The 27537-nt window shown below is 44.2% G+C and overlaps 2 protein-coding genes across 3 annotated transcripts in view; one reads left to right on the top strand and one right to left on the bottom strand.

Annotated features, from left to right (window-relative positions):
• Positions 1-18002, bottom strand: part of NISCH (nischarin) — a 28909-nt gene extending 10907 nt beyond the window's left edge. Inside the window, exons 1-13 of one of the 2 annotated variants that reach the window (XM_032193795.1) lie at positions 17853-18002; positions 13129-13212; positions 12636-12818; positions 9303-9351; positions 7601-7764; positions 6549-6644; positions 4787-4882; positions 4069-4221; positions 3158-3226; positions 2582-2767; positions 2257-2385; positions 1710-1823; positions 758-866 (exon numbers count right to left, since the gene is read on the bottom strand). In XM_032193795.1, the coding sequence (XP_032049686.1) occupies positions 758-866; positions 1710-1823; positions 2257-2385; positions 2582-2767; positions 3158-3226; positions 4069-4221; positions 4787-4882; positions 6549-6644; positions 7601-7764; positions 9303-9351; positions 12636-12818; positions 13129-13212; positions 17853-17936 (1516 nt within the window). In that variant the 5' untranslated portion in view covers positions 17937-18002. Of the gene's footprint in view, positions 1-749; positions 867-1709; positions 1824-2256; positions 2386-2581; positions 2768-3157; positions 3227-4068; positions 4222-4786; positions 4883-6548; positions 6645-7600; positions 7765-9302; positions 9352-12635; positions 12819-13128; positions 13213-17852 lie in introns of both variants that reach the window. The other variant, XM_032193796.1, reaches the window with a different exon arrangement.
• A 3527-nt stretch (positions 18003-21529) lies between these two features.
• TNNC1 (troponin C1, slow skeletal and cardiac type) lies at positions 21530-26892 on the top strand. Its single transcript, XM_032194316.1, has 6 exons — positions 21530-21553; positions 24661-24691; positions 24862-25008; positions 25917-26031; positions 26136-26272; positions 26845-26892. Exons 1-6 carry the CDS (start codon positions 21530-21532, stop codon positions 26874-26876), a joined length of 486 nt encoding a protein of 161 aa, XP_032050207.1. The 3' UTR covers positions 26877-26892.
• The last annotated feature ends 645 nt before the right edge of the window (positions 26893-27537 follow it).

The following is a 27537-nucleotide window of genomic DNA, read 5'->3' as shown; positions in this document are numbered from 1 at the left end:
CTTACTGAGAATATATTCCCTTCTCTTTTAACTAACTCTTCTCCCACTATTCATGTCTTGCTGCACTTTAAAGTTGTCAACCATGCAAAAGACCCCCAAAGTCTTCCCAGTTAGAAGTCATGGGCTTCTGCAAAAGACACTTGGCCATTCTTCTAAGGTCCTAATGCAACAGGCACTCTTTTTTGAAATAGACAAAAATAATTTTCAGGTAAGCTTAGCAGGTGCTGCAGCACTATGGATGTGCTGAAACCACAGGCTCACCATGAACACTGATCCCACAACTGTCTTCCTTTTGCTATTCCCTGCCATCTCCTTTTACTATCTTCCCCCAACTTTGACTGAAATGAAGCTCTTGCAAATAAATAATGCCACTTCAGCTCACATTTTGCAGAGCAAGAACAGATAGATAAGCAATTTTACATGTCTATACATGTCAGTTTTCCATTAAGAAGCTAGGATATGCATCTAAACTGAGACAAGATCTGTAATCCTCTCTGCAGGTGGTTTATGCAGGGTGATGCAGTTAGAAGTCCTGTGCCCACACTTTCTGTATAGTTAACTAGCACTCCTGTGAACAACAGGTCAGATTTGCTGATTCACACACAGCTTCCAACTTTTAAGACAACACAGCCGAGTCTTTCTGCTTCGTTTTGTTTTAAGACCTATATCCATGCACATCATATTCATGTATATCAATGCAGCTTAAAAAAGCAGAACCAAGAGGCTCAGCCCAGCAGCACGATACATACATGATTACCTTGGCTGGAGCTGACAGGACGAGGCAGAGAGGGAGAGGAAGGACGAACAGTAAGAGAAGAACAGTTTGATTTGGAGCTGGCAGCAGTGAGCCTGGAGTCCTCACTGATCTAATAAAGAAAGTATGCAGTGATTAAAGAAAAAACTAAGTATACAGGACATTAGATCCTGAACTAAAAATAAGCCTACATAAGCTTTTTCAATTTTAGTAAAAGGAAAGTTAGTGCCAGCTTTTTTCCACCTCCTGTCACATCCACTGGTTTGTTTTCACATTCTTAGTGGAGTTTCACTAAGAATTCATAAAGTCATTTTGATCACTGTACTTTCTGACAAAGTCAACATTGATTTTCATAAACCATAGCAGAAAAAAAAAAAACACACCAGAATTTCTACACTGCAAGGACAGAACAGGTTCTATTAATGATTTTTAATACCAAAACAAGATTGACTAGCTACACAGCATGCAGACATGTGAGAATTCAAGGAGCATTCAGATCCTTCATCCTTCACCACTGTTTAATATCCACAAGAACAACATTTGGGAAAGTCATTTGAGTACTCATCAGCACAAGCAGTAAGATTACACCCCTGCAATCTCTCTACTTGTATAAGATGTGATACAACTTATGGTCAACTGCGTATTCTCTGTGCACACCATTAAGTCATCCTGTCTTTTCCTCCCATTTCTCTCTCCCAAGCCAGCACAAAAAGTGATAGTTTTGTGATAAGTGATAAATCTGATAATTATTGAAATTGCACTGAAAACTACATGTAAATAGGAAAGAGACAATATTAAAAGTCCATAACCACATAAAAGCATGAGCAAAGTATAAAAACTCAAAAGCTGAAGGAAAGATAAACGAATTCCACTTAGACCTAATTCGTAGAAGTCTTCTTATAAGCTTACAGTGTCATAAAGCAGCACATTCTATTCCTCTCAGCACCAAGCTCACCTTTTTATCAGAGTTACTCAGTTTGTACTTTACTTCCTTTGCTTTTTGAATAGCTTTCAGTACTTCCACAGTGTCTAGTTCCTTTTCTGTGGTAACAATGTTATCCAAACACACCTGAAAATAATGAAAAAATACCTAAATATTGGAAAGTGAAGCAGCTCTAATTTATTTTCTTACAATAATCAACAATAAGCTTAATGTAAACTATGTGCATCTTACTAACCTTACAGGCAAAACATTTTATCACATTTGACCTTGCTCAAAGGTGACAAGGATTTAACAAACTCAGAAAGAGTTACTAAGCTGCATCAACACCCTCCTAAGCGCAACTGCTCAATATTAACATACTATTTTTGAATCCAACAAAGATAGGGTAAAGTTGCAGTAGTAGTGCAGTAGTAGTGCAGGATCCTCCAAAGACCTTTCCTAACACACACCAAAAAACACACACAAGAAAAGCTTTTGGAACATTCACACCACTTTCCACACCAGGCTTTAAGATTTGTTCCGGTGTCAGCTTTTAACGAAGAGGTACATTGTCACCTACCTCTGAGGCCCTGTCCCCAAACTGAGCAAGTACTTTGGTCCGGTAATCGGGGATGATGCTCAGTGGATTGCTGGATAAGATGACCTTCTCTAAGCATGGGAGGCTTCCTATATTTTTTACTTCATCAATCTGAAAGATTACGAATAGATGCATGAATACGAATCACATGAATGAAAAATACAAATAATTTCTTGCATAAGTTACATACATGCAGTAACAGGAAAAAGGTCATTACAGCTCCACTTATTTGCATTTTCCCCCCACTAAAAGACATTTTTTGTGTTCCAAAGCACAGTTCAGTATAACACTGAAAAAAACAAGTTACCTGTTCTATTGTGTTGTTGCTGAGATCCAAGTTGACTAGTGAGTAGAGTTTGTTAAGACCAGACAGCCTTTCCAACTGATTTCCTGCTAAATTCAGAGTTTTGATGTTTCCCAGTTTTGTGTGAACACCTTCTAGTGATGTAAGCTTGTTGTAGGATAAGTCCAGGTGAACAAGGTTATAAAGATGCTATAAAAGCACAGGAAATCCATGTTACACCAACACATTAAAAATAAACAATATCAGAGACACTGCATTATGGCTTGCTCATGCTGGACAGTCTTAAGACTTGTAAAGAGGGAACCCCCCGTCCATTGCATTTTGGACACAGAGATAAAGCTGGCAGTGAATGTAAAGAACTAATATTGTGTGTCAATACTGGTAAAGAAACGAAGGTATCCAGAGCAAGTAAAAAATGCACCACTAAAAGCACAATTGGATGTTATGAAGGATAAGCAATTTGGACTTAAATTATCTTCCATAAAAAAATGAGCAACAGAATTCTGAATTAAATAATTCTGTGCTCTAAAGTCCCAAGCAGCCTGAAAAGAAAAACTGACCATCAAAAGTATCATTTACCTGTAAGTTTTCTACTAGTGACACTCCATTGTGACTCAAGTCCAGGAATTCAATCTTCGGAATTAGTTTCTACAAGATAAAAAATGCCTTGCTAAAATGCATTTTAGCTTATGAATCAGACCAGTCTTCCTTTACTGTCAGATGACAAGGAAAAAGAAAGCTATCATCACACAGACAGCCTGTCTCTCAGCTTTTGTTTTCCAAAAGCACTGGTTATGGCACAGTGCAAGAAAAGAGTTGAAACTGGCTCTTATGAAAAATCTAAAAAATAAAAATCGCAAAAATCTTGAATAAGTAAACTGCACTCCTGGTCCATGACCTCTAGTTAAGTTACAGATATAACCATTTCCTACTTCACAGGAGTAGTAAAAGTAAAAAAAGCTAAGCTCATATTTGACACTCTTCTAATGAAAACTTTTTTTTTTTTTAACTTAACAGCTGATTTATGAAACTTAAAATTAAGGGACCGTCAAAACATACTTCACACCACTTCCATGCTCTTTATACTGTTTTGGTGTTAAGAAGGCTACCAGCAAACCACAAGTTTAAATATGTAGGAAGTAGGAAGCTTCAGCCCTGATAACACAAGTTGAGCCCAAGAGGTGTTTTGTTTTAAAACTTTAAGTGCCCGATGCCAATGCAAACAGTAAAAATAAGGAAACTCAGTACTCATTCAAGTGTTGCTCACTGAGCTCAGAATGGTAAGATTTTCTTTAGCAAAGTAAATAAATTATTAAATGAAATTTTCCTGAGCATTAACTAGGGTAGCTAAATCAGCATTAAATAACAGTAGGTGCAACTGAAAGAAGCTACATACACGTAAAGCAAATGCTAAATCCTTGCTCTGTAATGTGCCACAGAAGACCAGTCATGTTTTGTTTTTTTTTTTCCAAAAACGAGAAATTTCTTACCACTGAATCATCAATTTGAGAGATGTTATTGTGACTCATATCCAAAGTTGTTAAAGTTCTCCAAGTTGGAATAACTGCAGTCACTGGACAACTTGAAGATGCACCCTCTGGCTCCCACTGATCAAACTCTGAGGCCTCTGGCACCAGGATTTCCTGTTTAAGATGAGCACAGTAAAATGTTTACGTCTGCAATGAAAACTAACCATTCTGAAAATGGTCTAGCAAAGCCTGAAGTAGGGAAGGCTTCTAAGCTTTATAATCATCTAGATTAAAGTTATAGGTCTTAAAATACCAGTTGATTAGGTCAGGAATTATTTTGGATCTTCAGGGAGGGAATGCCAGCATTAGTAGACGATCCAAATTGGAGAATGCAAGGAACAATAAGGACTGAAAATTATGCTGCTAGATTATCCCTTGCCAAATCAAAGCACAGAAAAGAACAAGAGGTGAGCATTCAGTTCTGCATGATTAATAAGCATGCACTCTCATAAAACCACCACAAAAGTCCCTCTGAAGAAAACACCTGTAAACATTCCCTCCATGTGTTAAAAGTTGAGATTTTGAAAGGTTAGACAATTCTTTCAAGTTCCGTGGTTTTAAAAGCTGAACCTGCAGCAAACATAGAAAGCACATGGACTCCAAATGGTTATTCCCACAACCCACACACTACTTCTGCATGGGCTTTAAATACACACCAGAATTAGGAACTCATGCTTACCTTCATTGATGTTGCCGAGAAGCGAACACTCATTGTGGCTAGTGTGTGTTTCGATGAAGTCAGCCCTTTTATAAGCTTTCCCCCACAATGATGTATCTATTTTAGAAGAAAATTTTAGTTTGTTACAAAATCAGAAATGCTAGAACAAACAAATGAGTCATGGAAGAGGCACCTAAAAGCTTCAATATCAGGTTCTCTACTGTTACCAATTTTGAAAGTAGATATGGCACTCCATTAAAACCTTCTCCTGATAACACAAACAGGAGATCATCAGGCCGGGAAAACCAACATTTACTAAAGCAAGAAATTAGAGACAACTTTAGAAATGTGAAATTCAAATATTTATTTGAGCTAAGCTTCTTGTCCATCGACCTTCTATACACCCTCTGTATCCTTCAAGGTGAAGCTACCCAGGCACTTTACAGGGCACAGTATTTTACTGTTACAAAAGAGGTGCCTCAAACTATGGCTCTTCCTGTAGACACTAATTAAGGTATTGTATGTTCTCTGCTGTATATATGAGAAGTGGGGCTTACCAGGGAGTGAGGATACTACACCAAGTATTTAATATACTAGCAAGCTAATTATACAGACCAAGTCTAAGATTACAAAGTCTTTTTTATCTGTAGCTGAAGCTGGCACAGCATCAAAGGTCTGGTGGCTTCTGCCCAGCAACCAGGTACGACTTCGTAGATGGTTGCACAATGTGGTTGCCAACAGAAGTGGCAAATTTGGTGGCATATCAGGGAAAACACAGTGAACAGAAACAGAGCTTTGCCAGCCTTGAAAGAAATAATTCCCAGAGTACCACTGTTTATTTTTGAATGGTGTTTACTACTGGGTGAAAATGTCAGTCTGATGCCAATCAACCCAAACTTTTCACGAGCTTAGAGTTGTAAGTCTCCAAGAATAAGGAAAATTCCATATTAAGCAAAGTTACACAAGAAATTATCCACATCCACAGGAAAAAGACAGACAGGTGCTATTGTGCAGTAGCCTCTCTGCAGATATTAGACCCTATCCCACTCTTCAGCCTCCTCTAGTTTCTTTCCCACTTTAAAATATCAATAAATCACTGACTTGAAGAATCCACTTCAGTTCTTAACCAACTGGAAGTCTCTTCTATCAATGCAGCACAAGAGTGGTCATGTACTAGAAAAGGTACTATACCCACCAAGAGTGGGGACACAGTACAGATCATGTGCCACAGCAGGACAAAACTGGATATTCTTTCTCTAGAAAAATTTGAAGTGGTCTGGAAAGTGTTTTATAAAATACTCATTAAGCAACTTCTACTGAAAACTCCATCATTTGCATTAGAAGCAGACCACTAAAAAAAAAATTGCAAATTATCAAGCAAGAAGCAATACAGCCTAAAATGTACTTCCACTGACAACTTGCTTGTCAGGACATTTTCACACATAGTTGGTGTTTTCCAAATAAACAGCAGTGTGCAACAAGAGATTCCATTATAATTCAGTTATTAGATATTCAAGATAATGGAAAGCCACTATTTTATATTTGTGTATATGCTGGAAATCATTCTTTTTGAAGACACAGTGCAACCTAGTCTAAACATTTATATTTGTCATCCTTATTTCCATTACTTGTGAAAAAAATCATCTCAAATGAAAGATTCCATCTAAAGACTGCACTCAGTTCTAGCACCAAGTCTAAGTATACAGTTACTGATATTAGGAGATATGCAGCGGACATTGCATTCACAGAGTATAAAATCATGCAAGCAGTATCTCAGTCATACCTCTATTTGATGAAGTGATTTAAAAATTGACAGATCAAAAGGCAAGAGATGCTCCTGAATGTTACTGGTTCCAAAAGATCCCCCTGCTCCAGTGACCTGGTCATCAACAATTAAGAACGGAGTTAGTGCACATAATCCAATTTATCTCATTTCAGAAGGTCTTACACAGGCAGTATCAACAAAAAGTATCTTGGAATGCAAACAATGCTTCAAGTATGGATTGATTCCTGAACTTGCAGGCTCCACTCTTCAGAAAAAAATTTACTTGCAACTGCTAACTGCAGAAATAGAGCATTGAACTTGAACTGCCACCTTGTGTTTGCATTTTGTAACACAGGGAAGATACCACAGGCAAAACTGACCAAGGTTTCATTCTGAGCTTAACATGGCAGAGCCACTTTCCCTAGAAACAACTTCTCTGAAGCACTTTTTTTTTTTTTTTTTTTTTAAAGACAGACCTGCCCCTGCCCTCAGTTCCACTACATGGGATGAAGTAGACAAGATGGGTTTGGAAAAAATATAGCACTCCATTGGTACACGTCTAATGAAATTACTTTTAAAGCAGCATCAAAAAAGACAGGCATTTCACTAATGTATCCTGTGAATATAATTTTGGGAGAAACCAAAGGTTTTTACCTGGTCTTATCTGCATCTTACAAACACTGAAAGGAGTCAGAAGCATACAGAAGGGCCAAAAATTCTGAAAAGATACACTGGCCTAACAAGCATCTACAAAAAATGTAGTGTTGAGAGAGTAACTCTTATCTACCTGGTCCTACCTACCACTAAGTCCAGTACCCACTAAGATTCTGTGACTACATAACTACAGAGACCACTTCTGAAAAGACCATACCAGACAGCATCTTTGTTAGAGAACAAGATACATATTCAAAGTTGGTAGAACAAGCATATTTAACATATTCTAAATGTCTGCATGGGGTTATTATCAGTAAAGTTATTGTATATTCACACTAGACTACAAATGTTTGCTAAGAATCATGTCAAAGTCTGGTATGAGTAATGTCTCCAGTATTTGTGCATGTACAGCTCACCTTTAAATACTTGAGCCTACAGGTGAAATCTAGAATATGACCCAGATCTGTTTTGGCATCTCCGTTAGCACATGTAGGCTTCCCCTGTAGCAACTGTTGAGTGACAGCATATAACTGCAAGGGTCTGATGGTAAAGACTTCTCCAGCCATTAATAACTGCTCTCCTGAAAAACAAGAGCATGATATAAGACACATTGCTGCAGTGAGTTGTACATCAGTGGTTATAATAAATTGTACATGGAAAATCTACAGTGAGAGAGGAAACATCTATCTCTTACTTTAAGCTCATGACTGACGTACCAAAATAACGCCTTTTTTGCCACTTTGAAGAGGTACTAGAACAGTTGAATTAAACATTTTTACACCACAATAATCTAGCTGTTCAAATAGGCATTCATCATACAAGCACGAAGCTCCTAATACACCTAATGGCAAACTTCCCTCATTTTCCACAGGACAGGAATCAAAGCTCACAATCATATTAAACTTACTCAAATATATCCCTAAGTTCTGTAACAGTCAGGAGTTCTCCTATTCAGGAAAAGCAGTGCCTGCCATTTAAATAGCCCTTACAGCTTTTGCTATGCTACCTAAACACATAATTATAGCAAACATGATTTCTTGGAGAGCATAATGTCTTTCACCACAGTAAAAACAATGGAAAATCCTGGACACAAAATGCATCATCTGATATTTTTACAACCTCATTTTATTATAGAACTGTATCTGAGCAGTAGAAAACAGCACCATGAGGTTTAATATGGAGTACAGCAGTCAGAACATATACATAGAAACAATCTTTCTGCTCTGCCTTTTATGTACACCACATTGACTCATGGGCAAGAGAATCAGCTTCCATGCCAAGTGGAATTCTTGGAAATGCTCTAAGAAGTACACTTCCCTTTGGCTTCATTGGGAGCAAGTCCAGTAGTCCACAGTAAGGGAAGAACACACCAATATACAGCAGTGAGGCTGCATGGGCTACAGAAGTCAGGACAGATTTCTTCAGGAAATACCTTAATACCTTCCAAAATTAGCTGCGTAGCCCCTCTGAAATGGCTATACCTAAAGTTAATTTACTGTCAGAACAATCTGAAACATGTTGCACCTCAGCCATCTGCAACACAGTAGCATCGAGCATGTCTTTCAAAACAAAATAAGCGATGTTAAATCATTTTGCACACCTCCTGCTATTAAGTAACCTAAAAGAGCTATTGCAGTTACAGGAAGTGTATCACATTTTCATCTGCTAGCATCAGAAGAGTCCTTTATTTACTGACCTGAACTCTGGAACAATAATATTAATTTAGACGTAAATTGATTTCTTGCTTTTAACACACACTGTATCAGCACTCATTGACATAATAGAAACTTCCCTAAAGGTTATACAACACACCAAGATGGAAAGCTTAATGAAAACTTCTGCTCACCAGTACCACAACCCACCCTTTAACAACAAACTAGTAGGCTCTTTTCAAAGCATGAATTCACCAATTTGTTTCGTTTCCGAGAGTAATTGCACTACTGTTAGAGTTCCTCCCAAACTGCAGTTTGAATCAAAGTGCAAAAAGCAAGAAAAAGCTAAAGAGAAGTCTCAGATTTTGATATCCAAGATTCAGATCTCTAATTGACTGGAAAGTAAACAGAATGGGTATATGAATGCATCTCTTCATTCCTGGTTAAATTCTTGCAGGTGTTTTACCTTTGTGAAAGAGCTCTTCAGCCAACGCAGCAGTGATCCCATTGATCTCCTGCAAAGAATAAACCATTATTGGGTTAAACCAAAGAATAAACCAAATCAGGTCTGTCATTCACACACTTCTAGTTGCAATTTTTCCAATGTGTAGCTTTGCTGGTTTCCCTATTTTTGCTACGGTGCACTTTGAAACAAAAATAAACTGACCTTGTCATACTGATTTCTTTATAACTTGAAAATACTTCATAAAAATGACCTGAAATTATTTGATATTTCCAAGATTGAATATACTTAATTCCTTTCAAACAATCACATTCTGCGTATATTAAAAGGGCAACAGCATCAAGAGCAACTATTGCTAGTGGCCATTGGCCCAGCTCAGAAGAAGCTATTACAAGTACAGTGTTCTCCAAACAGGTATTTTAACATTCTGAAGAATAACCTAAGTGCAGCAAGCACTCAGCATTTCCTCAGAAAGCCAATATTGCATGAGCTCTACTTTAACAGGCCTACAGGGGAAAGATAAAAAGTAATTAGTCTTCTGGACCAGCTCTCTATTAAGCTCGCTGCAGAGAACAGCTCAGAAGCCTTTTTCTCTATTCTCTATCTTCTCTGCCATCCTGAACCTCCCCTGGAGGTCAACTTCCATTCCAGGCACTGATAACTCCAGCATGAAAGGAAAATGCTGAAAACTCAACACAGGAATTTGTTCTTCCTAAATCCAAAGGTGCACAAAGATCAGAACAAGTTATTTCCCACCTGAGCATACTTCTCCCCATAAACGCCAAATGCTTTGTGAAAGTTCAGAAATAGTACTCAATATTCTCTCAAAGGCACACGAAAGGTACAAAATAAAACCATTTGTGATCGTGAAGCTTCCCCTAGACACACACATTTCATTTTAATGTAGCTGCTAAATGTAAACAGATATTACAGATCATTGCAAAATGCATATTTCATGAGTTTACTTCACTGACAAATCCCGTATGATTTGTAAGAGTATAAATCCACAGAACATCTGAAACGTTTCAGCTTATTCGATTAGGCAAACGTTTTAGAATGCACATTCTTAGTATTACTGAAACCCCACTCACTGAAAACGAACAAAGCCTCCACGTCACGGTTTTGGTAACAACAAGCCAGAACAAGTCAACAATTCTGACTCTTATTCTGAAACAACCAATTTCACTCATCTAGCATGCATGCTTAATTGAAAACTATACTCTCTGTATCCCTCTCACCATCTGGGGGACAGAGCAGACATTTTTCTATGTTTATAATTGAAACAAGATTATGACTTGGACTGTGCAGTGACTAGCACGCAAAAGCAAGCTACTCTATTCCTTTGTCAGACCCACAAGAAACCTCTGTCTTAGCTCCAACTACTGACATGCTTCAGCCCCACAGAAGTCTGCTGTTTGCAGCTGCCTCTGAGCAGCAGTTTCTGAGCACTCCATCCTTTTCTTGCAAAAGCTACCTGAAAGTGAAACCAAAGCTTTTAAGGTAAGACAAAATATAAGATTGCAACAAAACAAGGATCCCTGCATTGCTGCAGACATCCTATTCAATGCCAAAGTGATGTTCTGCGTTGCTATCAATCACTTGCTACTGCTGCTCTTTGCCATGCTGTACCTGGCTTTCCCTTGCTGTATGTCAAGTGGTTTAAATATCGTTATGATAAGCTACCTGCTTCTACTCCATTTAGTTCTATTAGCCTTAGAAATAAAATTAAACAACCTTCACTGGAAATACTACAAATAAGAACAAACACAAAACATTGCAGCCTTACTTTATAGACTAATAATAAGGATAACAACAAGGATCATGCTGCCTCAAGAGAGCATGTGGTCTGTCCAATATTTTCAAAGATCAAAGTTCTGCAGGAAAATAGCTTTCCAGTAGAATTGCTATGGTAAATATTTAGCTTTACTGCTGAATAGCTAACTTTGTGAATAGTTAAAAGTACTCTGAAGTTACAAGCAAAAAACAACAGAGTTGGAGTTCATACATTAACCCAGATTCCCCTGTAGCAAAGAAATTTATATTAAGGAACACTTTTTTCTAAAACACAAGTGCAGCATAGAAACAGGGAAGCATTCATACCCAAATGATGCTAGATCTCTGGGAAAGAAAGATAAAAGGACGAACATTACAGCTAAACAAAAAAAATAGTCTGGCTGAAAAAAACAGGAGAGGGAAGTTCAGTCTGAAAAACAAACTTTGCTGAAACTGCTGCACTGAAACATTAATGGAAGGTCAGAACGTTCAAGAGAGAATAGCCACAGAGCAAAGAAATTATGCAACTTGCCAGGAATCAGGAAGCTTGTTCCATCTGTGCGGAACTGTCCCTATGTCACCAAAAACATTTTTCATAAGCTTAAAACCTCTAAACCACTTTAGAGGACTCAATCACAACACAAACCGTTGCTTCTCAGTCAACTCTGCACAGGAATAGCAACACCGTGGAGCAAACCTTCTACTGTTTTATCTGAGTCAAACTACAAACTCTCACCAGGACACTTATGTGCATGAAACACAATTTAAATATTTTTTTTCTTTTGTTGCTAAGGTTTAATCAACAGACCTAATGGATCACTTGTGACTCATTTCTGAAGCCTTTATATGAAACCATAAAGGGCCATCTCAGCACATCCCACCCCAAAGCAATTACTGTTCTCTCTTTCCATCAAGCTCTCCAGTGCATTTTCCTCTTTATAAGAAATCCACACTCCCCCTTACAACATGATGCCATGCTACAAAAAAAGCCTAATTATACACAAGAGATGAATAAACAATTTGCAATATGAACATGAAAGCAAGCCTTGACTTCTTTCTTAAAGCATTCCTCACTGTAACACTGTCTGCTGGCTGGAGCCATTTCTCCAGAGGCCACTCCATCAGCATGCTCTCCTGGAGAAGAGCTATTTTTCTTCATTTGGCCTACTGGAAACTGTTTCAGTGTGAACCACAGCTCCAACCATTAACCGCCAAGTGGGGGAGGCAGCGGATCAATTATGTAATGTTCCTTCTGAGAGCCAGCACCGTTGACTTCAGCCTAACAACCAATTCAGCTGCAGATTTATTCACAGCTTCCAACTATTCTGCCAGTATTTATTTTCTGATCTTACTGTGCTGGCAAGTACTGTGGGTAGGGACTGTATCTGCTGCAATAAAGTTAGTGTCAGAAAACACCTTCAAAATGCTTCTTTATCACATTATGCAAAATGCTGAAAAAGAGCAGTTTCAGTTATTTTGTGAAGATTGCATAGAGCTCTGTTCAAATTAGAACTGAGGAAGAACACTCAGGACTGCATTTTATATGCTAAAAATATGACTTACATATAAATGAAAGTGTAGGAAGTGTGACAGAACTTTTGGGGCAGTAACAGGGAACTTGGATAGAAGAGTTTGCAGGTAGACCTCTAATTCCTTTTGTCTTTTCTCCACCAGGCTTTTGGAATTTTTTCCAATAATCTTCTTTGGAGGTAACAGATTTTTATCTATTTTCTTTTCTGAGACAAGCTGAAAGACAAAGACCAGAGTTACCACCTGATATTCCATCTGAACATGCACAAAAGATGCAGCTGAACTAAGGTACAGGCTTCTGACTGAGGCTAGGACTGTCTATGCCAATATACCACAGTTCAAGAGGGGAATGTAACATAGGCATATGATATTGCTCATCCAAAAAAAAAAACCAAACAAAAAATACATTAGTGCAGTCCAGATGGCATCTACAGATATTCTTGCTCTGAGGAAAAAATTTATATTCCATCCAAAGCTCCACAAGCTGTTTTATAAGAGACCAAGGCCACGGTTTTAACACCCTTACCTTTTCATGCAGGTCATGGAAATCACTGTAACGATGTTTGACTGTCCACTGATGACTGCCAACACTGACCTGAATGATGTATACCTGAAACAAAGCATGTAAAGTAAAGGAACTGCAAAAGCATTCGTCTCAAAGAAAAGCTGATATGTAGAGGCTAATGTAGCACTACAAGGCAATCCTACATTCACACAGTATGTAGAACCTAATCTGCATCTAATCTTTTAGTTAACTACAAGCTAATCCAAACTCTAAGGTGACTTTGCTGATGTTGGATGCTTAATCTCATTCACAAGGCTGCTCTGCAAACAACAACACGTGGATTCTTTTTATTTTAAGGCGACAGTTATTTTTGCAACCCAAAGGTTAAAACAAACGAGATCTCTAAACCATTTTTCTCAACTTTTCTGCTAGCCAAGTCAGTATCCATAGCTACCCATGAGAAGCCTGAGATAGCAGCATCCCTTCTTCAATCCACCAAGTGGTGCAGCAGGCAGAAGAACCTGGCAAGCATCCTGCCATCACTTCACAGTTAAGCAGGAATCTTGTGCTCAGCTCTTCAGAAATCTAGGCAAATCCTCCACCTGGCTCTATGTTAACCATTTAATTCATTTTGGAATAAAGCACATATAATGCAGCTTTCTGTTACAACCATGCCCAAATACTCATTACAATTATCTAAGGCAACCTAATATTTCTTTAGACAAAACTATTTTAACTCTAGTTAAATATATTTAACTATGCATGTACTAAAGAGACTCAGCTCAAAATTTCCATTGCAGGTGACTTCCCCCAGTTGAACACTAGCAATTCTGTAGGAAGCTCCCAATCTGCCTTTGGACAAACCAGAAACAAACTATCTCAAAGAAACATGAAATATAGGAAATAAAACACAAGGTAGAAAAAGACAGGGCTCAGCAGAACCAGTTCTACAACTGCTTGAAAATAAATTCAACTTGGGAAAAAAATCATAATCAAACCTCAGCAGCATTTAATACAGCTCAGAACCTGATTCCTATCGCAGATCACACAGATCAGACTGATTGCTGCTCTAAGGATGATGCACACCTAGCTGGTCATTCCACTTGAGGAAACAAAAAGCAGAGCTGATTTTCAGTCTGTTACATAAAACGCAGCCAGTTTTCACTTACTCGTAGTCCACACCAGCAGAGCACCAGACGTTACACAGAATACCTCTTGCATTTTAGAAGTGGAACTGTATCTCATATTTTGTAAGCATCTGATGCACAGGCTTGCTGAACAAAACCCAAGTCCTGCAGAGCACCGAAACAAGATGTCTGCCTAGTGCATACAGCAAGGGACACGTCAGTGCTTGGGTGAGTACTGAGAACACAGACAAATGCCCACACAGAATTACAACCTCAATTAAGGCCTGCAACTGATTTCCCATCATATTGTGTTAGGAAACTGCTGGCCAGGATTATTCACCGTGCTGATGCCAAACTAGAACAGGAATAACCCGAGTATCCTAAAGTACCTTGTAACCCTGATGAAAGAGAGGGGAGCTCAAAGAAAGCTTTTGTTAAAATTGAGAATTAAGAGTGCTATGCACAGAAGCCATAATGAAATCACTAGCTCGTTTTAAACACTGACTGTGCTAGATTATGGCAGATCAAGCAGCATAGCGAAATGCAATTCAGACTGAATATCTAATGAATAAAAACTCAGATCAGACATTGAAAACCCAGTACACCGCACAGCTCCCAGCTGATCGCTCATCAGACAAGGAAGCAATACACCTCTGCCCCGTGTACAACACACAGTGAGCATAACAAAGGCTTCGTTCCCTTCTGCTGACATGACAAGCCCTGACCACTTCCAGAATCAGAGCACTGAGCCAAACGTACAGTCTGGTCAGGAAAACATCCAGGGCAGATGTTTTAGATGCACCAGTGCAATTCCTCAGATGAAGTCTCTAAAGAGCCCCAGCATTCCCTGTATCTTCACCCCTCAGGCCGCATCAGTACACAGAGCGACAGGAACAGATCTCACATTAATCCACCAGGTGCCATCACCTTGATGGATACAAATGCACGAAGCTTGTGTGTTCGAGACATGCTTCAACTCAGAAATCAATCATTGTAAAGCAAAACCAACCAAACAAACATCCTGAGGTTTAAAAAAAACTCCAGATAGCTATCTAAGTACATGTCCAACTGGGCACACTAATAATAAGGCCAGGAGCTGAAGTTCAGGTTCCTGCCTGCCCGCCCATCAAGCCGACTGCTAGGAGGCATGCACAGGGAGATGAATAATGCTGCACCACCTCCCAGACAGCGCTGTTTGCCACGTGAAGTCTCCACCTGCATTTACAACAGACCGTGTCTCCATCCGGATCAACGGGAAAGCATTTACATCCCCAGGCTGACAGCCTGGGAGCCCACCTCCCAGTGGTCCTATTAAATGATTCTGTGTAATAAATTTTCTATGCCTTTCTAGAAATTAATCTCTTTGGAAAGTGTTTACCATACCTAGAGCTGTATTTTTTCATTATTTTCTTACTAGTTACTTCAAAGTGCTCACAGTTCAGTCTGCTCTCCCCACACAGCAGGCCTTTCATCTCCCCACATTTTTAAAAAGTGAAATGCTTACTAAAAAAAATAGGACGTATAGCTTTTAAACGAGATGTTGCTGAACTTCTGATTCCAGACTGCCTTTTGTATATTTTATGTAGAAGTGACAAAGAACTGCTCTTCTCGTTTTACATGGAGAACTTGCATTTCTGCAACTTCCAGCTCCAAGCGTTGGTGCTGTCAAGAGAACAAGAATGTGACAGAACTGCCCACAGCCACGCAGAGCCCGGGGCACAGGTGTAACTGCAGCTACTAGGTCCCAAATTACAGAACAGTGACACAACCACATCGCCTCCTCCCTGCCTCCTCGGAGCAGGGAGACAGGTCACACCCATTCAAGGAAGCCACAGTCTTTTCCTTAAATATCAAAGCCAGTATTTATATTAAAAACAGCTGCAAAAGACAGGAAAGGCAGGAAAGTGACTTTAGGCCAAACAAATGCATAGCAGGAAACAAATGAAGCACTGGCAACCTCAAGGCCATCCAGCAGACAGCCAGTCTTCGGTCAGTATCCAGCTAGACCAGCATACACAGGGGCTTCTTCCAAAGACAAGGGTGTAAATAAGACCACCGCTATCCCGATCACTACACGTTGATGGGTACAGGTACATCCTTGCTGCCACTGTTGTCTCTAATCTTTACCACATTTAACCAACTTTTACACCAGCTAATACATGCACTTCTGCTCCAGTACAGGTCTGTCAGGTCCTTAATGCCACAAAACTGAGTTTTAAACACCAAATGCCAATGTTCGCAAACCATTTCGCCTCGTGAATCCTTTTGTAAATTGTTTCCATTTTAATTTAAAAATACACTCCTGCATTTCTAATGGCTTGGGCCTTCTTATGCAGGCTGGCTGCAGGTCTAGAGCCCTGCTAACAGTTTCCACAGCTGTACACAAACAGGCAAGCTCAGTGCTTTGCCTCACTTGAACCTGCAGCAAGAAAATCAAATCAGGACCAGTTACTGGCAAATCTTGCCCTCCAAACACTATTTTTACAGGCCCCAATAAAAGCGGAATTAAAACAGCGTATTTCCAGAACTCTAGTCACTAAAAAAAAGAAAACAGGCCTTGAAAAAAATACACTGCCATCAGCCTAGCTGCTGCTATCCCCAACCGTGAGCTGATCTGCTTGAACAGTACACGTAGCTACTAATTCACCCCATGAAATAACCTCTGAGAGAGAGGGAACAGATAACATTTGGACATTTCCTCAAATTCACCTGAATTTCCCATTCGGGGGTATTAAACAACACTCATTAAAATCCTTAATGCTAACGTTAACCCCTCTCAGCCGACACGGGACTTTGAAACCAAACTCGCTGGGGGATGAACCACATCCTAGCCGAGTCCTAGGCAGCAGCACAGCTCCTGTGAAAGCACATCACGCAGCTAAGTCGCCAGACAGAGGTGAAACAATTTTCAAGAGCCTATTCCAAGCTTCTAACAAACCCTGAGCGCTGGGTGGATTTCTGTACAAGTCCGTAAACACGGCCACCAGCTGCCAGGCCCAAACAACGACAGTTCAGGGCTGTCAGCCTGGGGTTAAACTCTTTGTGTACATCAGCTGCGTGAATTCTGTCCTACCCAACCGAGGAGCTGCTCTCCTGCTGCTCAGCTTTCCTCTGGGACCCTCCTGGGTGGCAGCAACCCGAAGCATGACTTGGAGCTGTAACGTGCGTTGCTTATGACCGCTGCTCCCTTTTCCTTTTGTCTCCCTGTCAGCAGGAAGGATCCAGAGGTCCCTGTGTGTGTTTGGCCAGGCCGATCCCCAGCACGGCAGCAGCAAACACCGCTAATTACATAACCATCAGGGCTGCGTGCCCGAGATGCGCTGCCTGCGAGCCCGCTGAGGTATGCTTGGCGGTGAGCTCCGAGGCACCACAAAGCCGGCTGATTACAAAATAAGTAAATAAACTTTTTTTTTTTTTTTTTTTTTTTTTTTTTTGCCGCCCTCTCTTTTTGTTCAGCACGAGGGGAAGCAGCGCGGCCCCGACCCACCCGCTCCGCTGACCCGAGGGGCTCCAGCCCGGCCCCGGGGCTCCTCCAGCCCCCTGAGGGAGCCGCGCACGGCCCCGGGGCCGCGTCCCCATCCCCATTCCCCCCCCCCTCCGCCGCCGCCCCCCTCGCACCGTGTAGCTCTCCACCAGCTCCGAGCCCAGGACGCGGGCCTCCCGCGGCAGCTCCTCGCCGTCCTCGCCCGCCGCCGCCTCCATGGCGCCGGGGGAAGGCCGCTGTGACGGGACGGGACGGGACGGGTCAGGGTCGGGCCCCGCCGCCCTCACGCCGCCGCCCCCCGCTGCCCGCCGCCCTCACCCGCCCCGGTCCCCGGCCCGCCCCGCGCCGCCGCCGCCGCCATCTTGGCTCGGCCCCCGCAGGGCGGCGGGCACCGCCCCACGGCTCTTATTGGAGGCCGCGGGGAGGGGACCAGAGAGCGGGGGGCGGGGCTAAGGGGAGAGGGGCGGGGCTTGGGGGGTGCTGCGCGGGCGGGGCGGGTGCTGGGGGCTCGGGGTGAGGTGTGCAGTAAAGCAGCGTGTGAGCTGTGCGATGCAACATCGTGTGTGCTGTGCATTGCAGTGTGCACTGTGCTATGCATTGCAGCACCGTGTGTGCTGTGCAATGCAATACGGTGTGAGCTGTGCCATGCTGTGCAATGCAGTGTGCGCTGTGCTGTGCAATGCAATGCAATGCAACACTGCGTGTGCTGTGCAATGCACCACGGTGTGTGCACTGTGCTGTGCAATGCAATACAGTGTGTGCTGTGCTGTGCAATGCTGTGTGCACTGTGCTGTGCAATGCAACATCATGTGTGCTGTGCAACGCAACATGGTGTGTGCTGTGCAGTGCTGTGTGCACTGTGCTGTGCAATGCAGTACCGTGTGTGCTGTGCCATGCTGTGCAATGCAATACGGTGTGTGCTGTGCAATGCAGTGTGCACTGTGCTGTGCAATGCAGCACGGTGTGGGCTGTGCAATGCAGTGTGCGCTGTGCTGTGCAATGCAACATCATGTGTGCCGTGCTGTGCAATGCAATACTGTGTGAGCTGTGCAGTGCTGTGTGCACTGTGCTGTGCATTGCAGCACCATGTGTGCCATGCCATGCTGTGCAATGCAACACGGTATGAGCTGTGCAATGCAGTGTGCACTGTGCTGTGCAATGCAACATTGCGTGTGCTGTGCAGTGCTGTGTGCACTGTGCTGTGCATTGCAGCTCCGTGTGTGCCATGCCATGCTGTGCAATGCAACACAGTGTGCACTGTGCTGTGCAATGCAGCACAGTGTGTGCTGTGCAATGCACTACGATGTGTGCCGTGCTGTGCAATGCAACATGGTGTGAGCTGTGTGCTCTGTGTTGTGCAATGCAGCACAGTGCATGCTGTGCTGTACTGTGTAATGCAGCACAGTGTGAGCTGTGCAATGCAGTGTGCACTGTGTTGTACAATGCAGCACCATGTGTGCCATGCTGTGCAATGGAGCACCATGTGTGCTGTGCAATGCAACACAGCATGAGCTTTGCAATGCAGTGTGCACAGTACTGTGCAATGCAGCACTGTGTGTGCCATGCTGTGCAATGCAACATGGTGCTGTGCAATGCAGTGTGGTGCTGTGTAGCACAGCTCTGTGCAATGCAACACAGCACTGCGCAATGTGATGCATTGTGGTACTGTGCTGTGCTATGCGATGCTGTTTAGTGCAGCTTTTGGTGGTGATTTGGTGATTTGTGGCCACCATGTGCTGCTGAAGGTTGGGACACATCTGCGTGGGGTGGAGGCACTGCAGCAGAGCTGTGACAATTTCCTGGTGCCACCTGGCAAACAGGTCTGCTTTTATTTTCACCCCAGTGTGCTTTTCCTTGGTCTCATCTGGCAGACAATATGTGTAAGGAGAAGGCACAAATAGAAAAAGCAGTCCAGGAGGGATTTCCTAGTGCCGCCCCACAGTGCTGCTGAGAGGTGAGCTAATAAGTAATTTTGGAGAGCGACTTTAATTAAGCATCCTTTGATTGTTCCTGAAAGCAAGACACGTTCAGGTAGCAGAAAAATCCCAGATTATTTTCCCCATGAGATGTCAGCTTCCCAGGTGCAGGATGGGGGATGCTTGTGGCCATGCAAACACCCCTGGCCTCCACTAAAGCCACAATTTATCTGGGCTTTCGATTTCCTTTTATGTGCCCTAATGAATGTGTGGTTTGCAGTGGGGTTGCAGCTGCCTGGAAAAGAAAACCTAAAGTGACATTGTGGGGATGAACATCAGCCTTGGATGCATCCTGCCACATCCTGGGGCTGTTCTCAGCCGGGACAGTGGGACTCTGCCAACTGCGGCTGCCCTGCCATGAAAACCAGCTTTTTCTGCATTTTCTCATATTCGAGACAAGCAAGATACTAACCCACTCCAATTCCAAAGGGCAGCACGCTTTAAAAATTAATTCCTTAAATGCAACTATTTTTCTTTTTAATGCTGAGCCTGGCTGTAGAGGGGGTGCCCGCAGAGGCACGCTCCCTAGCAGGCTCTGAAGCAAATTGCTATTTTGTGACTGCAAAACCTCATCATGCCCCTGACACAGAGGCTCCTGTGCCCTCAGCACCCAGCTGTGCCCTGGCTTCCTGCTGCCACCACCATCGGGCACTGGTGAGAGCCACTTTGGCTTGGCATTCAACAGGGACATCGATTCTATTTTATTATTTATTTTATTTTATTTTATTTTATTTTATTTTATTTTATTTTATTTTATTTTATTTTATTTTATTTTATTTTATTTTATTTTATTTTATTTTATTTGTTTGCATGCAGCATTACTTCTGTTAAAGGCAGGTGGGTTTTATTTTTGGAAGAGATGCGACCCAACAGCTGCATTCCTCTTCGCAGTTTTGTTACTGCCGACGTGAGCTGGCTGGAGGTCAGGTCTCCTCACCCGGAGATGCAGGAGCCATCTGTGATGCCTTTGGACACAAGGGGGAGTCCTGAATCACCAACAAGCGAGATTTTGCTTGGGTGATTGTGGACTAAAAGCCTTTTACCTGCACAGAGAAAACACCAGTCAGCACCCAGGGGCCTTTGTAAACCCTTCGTGAGCCCAGGGACGTGGGCTTTGGCCATCCACCACGGGGATGGGGCAGTGCCTCGTTTGGGTGCCGAGAGTCAGAGTTTCCCAAAGTTTCCCAAAAGTGAATTAACCCAGAAAGCAAGCACCGCTAGACAGCCTACACCTTTCCCAGTTTGTGCAGTCCCAGCTGAACGCAGAAAAGCCAGGAAGCCCTCCCAGTTTGCCCCCGTGCTGCTCTTTGGTGCAGCACCAGGACCACACGTTTCTCCCGGCCGTGGTGGCGAGGCTCCTCTGAGGACGTTGTCCCCAGGGCTTGGGGACAGCCAGCACAGGGGACAGGCCCCCATGGCCCCCGGAGATATTTCGAGAGGGAAATATTGCCTTTCCCAGTGCTTGTTTCAGTTAGGCACCGGGTTGTCTTCCTAACACAGTTCGCTGGGGGGGAATAGGCAGCAATAGGTGGCAGTGACATGGTGGCACACGTCCCAGGACTGCCAAGCCCCACAACAGCTCAGCGAGAGGCAGCCGAAAGGGCCGGATCCTTCCCCCGAAGTCACGAGGAAGGGCTGGAGCTGGGGCAGCTCGGCAGCGTCCCCGTCCCAAGGCACGCAGGAGAGGCATTCCTGTGGGGCTGGCCGCAGTGGGCTGTCACACCCCCGGGGCTGGCCACGGCCCCCTATATCAGCGGGGCCGGCGGGGCAGCAGCAGCAGAGCGTGACGGTGACAGTGACGTCCCCCAGCCCCTCGCCCACCCTCCCCATCAGCCATGGATGATATCTACAAGGCAGCGGTGAGTGCCTGCCCTCGGGGCTGTGCATTTTTTGGGGGATGGAATAAGGGAAAGAGTTATCGGGTGGCGTCTTTTAGCAACTGAGGACATGGGGATGGCTTGGGAGGTTTCACGTTGCTCTCATCAGCATGAACATCCCAACTCTGAGCAGTTAAAAGTCTTGGCAAAAGCTTGGAGGTGTCTGGGGTGGCTGCTGGTTTCAGCCAAACCAAAGCAGAGCAGTGTTTCCCACAAAACAAAGATGATTTGCATGGGTGAAAACGCAATTTGCATGGGTTCAACCTCACCCTCTTGTTTCTGTTGCTTTACAATGGGAGGGTGCTTTCACCCAATTCCCCCCTTCCTTAGCTGAATGCTGTTCTATGAGATTTGAAAAAAAAACACCCTCAGCTTTGCTCAAGTGTTTCCCGATGCCGCCCTCTCCCTCGCCACCCCCGCAGAAATCCAGGCAGGGGGAGACACTCCCGGGAATGCCGAGCATCCCAACAGCTGCCGCGGCAAACCCCGACTTTGGTCCATAACGAGGGATCAGCCTGTAACTTAGACAGAGTGCGACGTGCGGGTGGGATAAGGATGAAAATAGAGCCTGGATTGCGTGAATCGCTACTGGGTGCCTGGAATTAAAATACGGTGTAAGAGCTTTGGGGTGCTTTTTGGTTTTTTAATATAGAGATGGTCAGGTTTGGTTTTAAATAAGAGATTGAAGGGTACATCCTACAAGCACCATTTTAATTCCAAGCATTTTAGAGGGAAAAAAGGTATTGCTCAGTGAAACAAAACTGAAGAAAACAACCAGACGCTGCCACCTGTCCCGTCCTCTGGCCAGCCTTGAGCCTGTAAAGCTGCCCCTTCGTGACCTGGGCAGTGCAAAGGGAATGAGGAAAGGCTGCACGGGAATGTGCAGAGTGCCCCAAAAAGCACACAAGAGGGAGAAGAATGTGCCCAGTAAAATCAGCATCAAGCCAGCCCTCTCTAATTAAGCTTTTTAACGAATCGTGTTCCCTGTGACTCAAGGAGCAGATCCTTGCCTTGTTGTTTAGGGACCCCTTGCATGTGGTTAGGAAGACAGGCTGGGGTGCCTTTCTATCCCCAAATGGGTGAAAAAGCAGGACAGCTGAAAGCTGTGGACTTCAACCCCAAAACTTCTTCCTACCTTGGGTACCCCAGACGTACCCCAGGCAGAATCCTTGGTCAGGGAGATGAGCTCTGAGGACTGGTGGGCTCCAGAAGGGATTTTGCTGCTGGTTTTAAAGCAAGGAATAAATAAAAATAGGCAAAACAGGGCAGGCACAGCTGAGACCGACAGCTTTTTCATGGATCAATTCCCAAGATTTTTAACTGAAGGGAAGCATTTCCCTGTGGGGTGGAGAAGGTGGGGGAATGTCAAGAACTTATTTTTTTTTCCTGCCCAAGTTCAAACAGAAATGCAGGATGGAGATCAGACCTGAAAAAGCAAAATTCTGTGAGCTTGCTGCCTGCCTTCCTGCCCCATGACAGGAGAAAGCCATCCCCAGACAGGATGCAGTGGAAAAAGAGGGAGAAAGCTGTGAACAGCATCCATGTCCAGAGGGCACAATAAACAGCTTGGGAGAAAGCTCTGCAATAAACACATCGCCCTATGGTTACAGTACATCTAATTTCCACCCAGCACAGCTCTACATCCTCAGTTTTATAGAAATCCAGCATGTGGTAGTCAAAAAATGCTTTGGAAGTGAGGATTTGTTATTTGCTGCATGTGTTAGTGGTAGCAAACCTGTGATGGCATACATTAACATTACATTTGTGCCAGATTTCTTGGTGCAGCCACAGAGCCCAATGGGTTTTTGTCTCACCCACTCATGTCTAGATAAGGGTGTGCAAGCACAAAGCTATTTCGGGAACATTTTTCAGCTCTGTTGAGCGGAGCTAAGAGCAGTGCCAGGGACAAGTGTCCGGATAACAGGCTGCGAGGATGCATACCAAAGCCTGGGAACAATCACAGGGCTCATCTTTATCTCCAGCACCTCTCTCATCAGGGCTTATAAATAGTGAGCACAGTCAGAGGGTCAGGTTACCCGAGCGGCCGCAGCCGTGGCCATCGGCCGAGCCGTGGCTGCCCTCGCTCTACCCAAACATTACCTGCAGTGGCCTTGGCGTTCATCCTGCTGCTGCTGTTAGGGCTCTGTCACCCAAAAAAGGCTCCAAAAGGAGCTGGATAAGGCTCTCCGACTGCTTTCTGCTAAGATAAAGCACTTTCCCTGCCTCTCGCTGCAAGTAGGAAGGGTTCCCTGTTCATTTTTGCCAAACTGCTTCTCTTTGGGGCAAAAAGCATCATGCCTGCTTCACAGAGCCACACGAGCTGAGGATGGGTGCGGGGGCATTAGGGGCTGACAACCAGCATGGGAGGGAAACGTCTTTGTTTGAATGGATGCGCCCAAAAGGACAGTTGTATATGGTGGTGGGGTCTGCAGATAGAGCTGAGCACCCTCCGCAGACAGGAGCAAAGCCGAAGAGAGAATTGACTTCAAGACGGGCTGTTGGATTCCTCTTTGCTCTCTTCATTGCTTATTTTCGTTAACTCAGGCTAAGTAATAAGCTCCCGCTGATGGTTGGCAGGGGACGAGTCGGGGCAGGATTTGGAAGCAATCTGCCAGCCCATCTCAGCTACGTGGGGAGGCTCCATGGGCCAGGTCTTCCAGCTGCTTCCACCTGCCTCAGTTTACATTCGCATCCCAGCATGCCAGCTCAGGGACCAGCAATAATCATACACCCTGTGCTGTGACCTATCTGCGGCACGTCCCCATTTCACCCCTGGGAGCCTGTGTTGCTTGGTGCATATGCAGACCAAAGAGTTCCCACAAATGCTGGGCTTCAGGGAGACACTTAGAACAGGCTGAGAGGTTTGGAGGCAGAGACCTTTATAAACAGAGACTCTGAAGGAAGTAGACAAGATCTTAATGCTTTGGATAGTTTCTTGAATCTAGGCTGAAAAACAGTTAGTGGGGGTGCTCTTGTCCAGGGGGAAAAGGATGTTGAACCTCCAGTCCATGTCCAAGCAGCCCTTTTAGGATCAGCAATTAGTAGTGGTAAAGAATACAAATAAATTGCTCTCCATGTTTTACTTACAGGTTGAGCAGCTGACAGAAGAACAAAAAAATGGTAGGTGCGTCTTTAACCTGATGTGGCAGCCTAAAGACAAGCTCCCAGGGCTTTTGATCCACCAGGATCACATTCTAGGCAGTTTCTGTGTCCCCCCAAGGAAGAGCCCCCCACCCCGGGGCTGTGTTGTGACATGAGACCCACACAGCTCCTTCCTCCTCTCTCCCCAGAGTTCAAGGCTGCCTTTGACATCTTCGTGCTGGGGGCAGAGGATGGCTGCATCAGCACCAAGGAGCTGGGGAAGGTGATGAGGATGCTGGGGCAGAACCCCACCCCAGAGGAGCTGCAGGAGATGATTGATGAGGTGGATGAGGATGGTAAGAGCTTGTAATTTCCTCAGTTCTCCCTAGCCCTGTCCCCTTGCCCAGTGTTGCTTGCTGCCTGTGGGCAGGATCCGTGCTGGGCACCACGCAGCCTGTGGGGAGCAACCTGCAGAGCTGGGCTTTTGAAGGACACTGAGCACCCCCAACATCTCAGTGTGGTTCCTTGATGAAACTCCCAGGCTGATAAACATTATAAAAATGATTATCCCTATCATGACTGGACTGCGTGAATCAATTTGGGGAGATTACTGCTTACATCAGAATTGCTCCAATCTATTTAATAAAGGGGCTGAATGTAGCAACTGGCTTTTCACAAATGCCACAATTCGACTTCTATCAGCAGGGAAATCTTTCACTGTTTGAATGTGTACATACATACACACGCACACATTACTAACAGTTAATACTGATTAAATCAGCATAAACACATGCAAAAAACACTGTGTGAGGTTGAGCAGAAATATCATACTAAGTAATTGGAAAATAAAAAAGCAGTTAAAAATCAGGCAAAGAGAGAGATGTTTCAGTGTCGTTGAAAACAACAGCACTGTACTACCTGTGCAAAAATATACTGCATGAATACCTGCCTGCTGGAGCTTTTGTTATTAATATCTACATGAGACTGACAAGTACCTCCATAGCAGGAATTCCCATTGCTCAATGCTTCCTGCAGCACATTCAGTTCATTTTACCCTGGCAAAAAAAAAAAAAAAAAAAGATTGGAAAAGTTAAAAAAAATAAGTGATAAATTCAGTCCATGGCCTCAGTCACTCACTCTAGCAGCCTGCAAGCTGCAGGGCTGCTCTCCTGAGTTTTGCTCCTCAGTTATTAATGGGAAGACCGACCTCGTGCTTGGCTTTGCCCATCCACTCACTGTCCAATGGTGTTTATTCCACCTGCAGGCAGCGGCACTGTGGACTTTGATGAGTTCCTTGTTATGATGGTCCGGTGTATGAAAGATGACAGCAAAGGAAAAACTGAAGAGGAACTCTCAGATCTCTTCAGGATGTTTGATAAGTAAGAGCCATGACCACAATATAGGCGATGGGAGCGGTGAAGTGGCCCCAACTTGCCCTACCCAGCATGTTGGTCCCCTCCTGAGCTCTCCTGTCCTCACACAGGAATGCTGATGGCTACATTGACCTCGAGGAGCTGAAGATCATGCTACAGGCAACCGGAGAGACCATCACTGAGGATGACATAGAAGAACTGATGAAAGATGGGGACAAAAACAATGATGGCAGGATTGACTACGATGGTAAGGAGTCTTTCTTGCCTGATGTTCACTTGTGAGCCCTTGAGCAGCTCCCATGGTTGCAGTTTTGCTTCCAGGGTTGGGTGTGAGGTTGTGCAGGCAGAGATAGGTAATACGACTGATCCCAGTCTGGCTTTCTACGGGCCAGGGGGTTTCTCAGACTTGCAAAACATTTGCAAGGACCAGGGGCTCCCTTAACTCTCTCCACTGACCCTGTGGAGCAAACCTGGTTTTCACCAGGAGACCTGCCTGTCCTTTACTGCCACTTAAACACAAGCACCAGCCCAGAAGGGATCTTCTTTTGAATACGGTGCTATCCAAAAGGCTCCTGGACCCTTTCTGAGCTGAGTCTGTGGCCAAGGGCAACCCTGGGCATTGCTGACATTTCCATCAGCAGTCACGAGGAGCTCTCACCACTTCCAGGGGAGCAGTAGCCATCCCTTGGCCTCTCATGCATCAGTGGGATGGAAAAAGAGAAATGGCTATGGAGGGCTGCCAAGAGTGTACTCCAGCAGCTGTGAAAGCACTCTAGTCCCACCTAACAGCCTGCGTCTCCGATGTCTCCCCCTTGGCAGAGTTCCTGGAGTTCATGAAGGGAGTTGAATAAATCTGAGGCCGGATCAACAGCCTGGATCTCCTAAACCCCTCCAGCTCCGTGGCTCAGCTCCTGGGTTCGATCCCCTGGCTACCGGCATGAAGACAGAGTGCTGAGAAGGGTGGCCATCAGGAAAATAAAGCGCGTTGATACCGAGTGCCTCTGATGGTCGTTCCTTGGTGGTTAGGCGAGGGCCGCACCTCACAGTTGAGGGCAAAGCTCCTCAGTGTTGCAAGTGCCTGGCGGGAAGCCACCATTTTGTGTCACCATCATGCCATGTCTTCTCACCAAACCCACATGATGAGTGCAGCAGGGGCAGGCACTGGTATCTGCTTGTTTAACTGGAGCATGCTGCTTTAACTGGAGTGTTGGCAGCATTTTAGTGATGAAACATGAATTAACAACCACTTATGTCATCAACAAAAGCCTTTGTGAGAGACACCGCCTCTCCTCCCCAGCGTCACCATGGCTGTCCAAAAGGGATACCTCTCCCTCTTCCCTGCCATCCTGATTTCCACCCTGTGGTGTACACAGAAGGAAAACCTCTATTTTATTTGGAAACACTAATAAAAGCCAATCCTAAGCCAGGCTGGTTGCCTTCTTCCTGTCTCACACCGCCCTGTGGAAAGCAGGTGGCACCGTGAGAGACCAGCACCATGGTCCAACAGCACCT

Source organism: Aythya fuligula, chromosome 10 (assembly GCF_009819795.1).
Source record: "Aythya fuligula isolate bAytFul2 chromosome 10, bAytFul2.pri, whole genome shotgun sequence".
NCBI classification, from domain to species: domain Eukaryota; kingdom Metazoa; phylum Chordata; class Aves; order Anseriformes; family Anatidae; genus Aythya; species Aythya fuligula.
The sequence above is the reverse complement of the archived record's forward strand: the minus strand, read 5'-3'. Positions and strand labels throughout refer to the sequence as shown.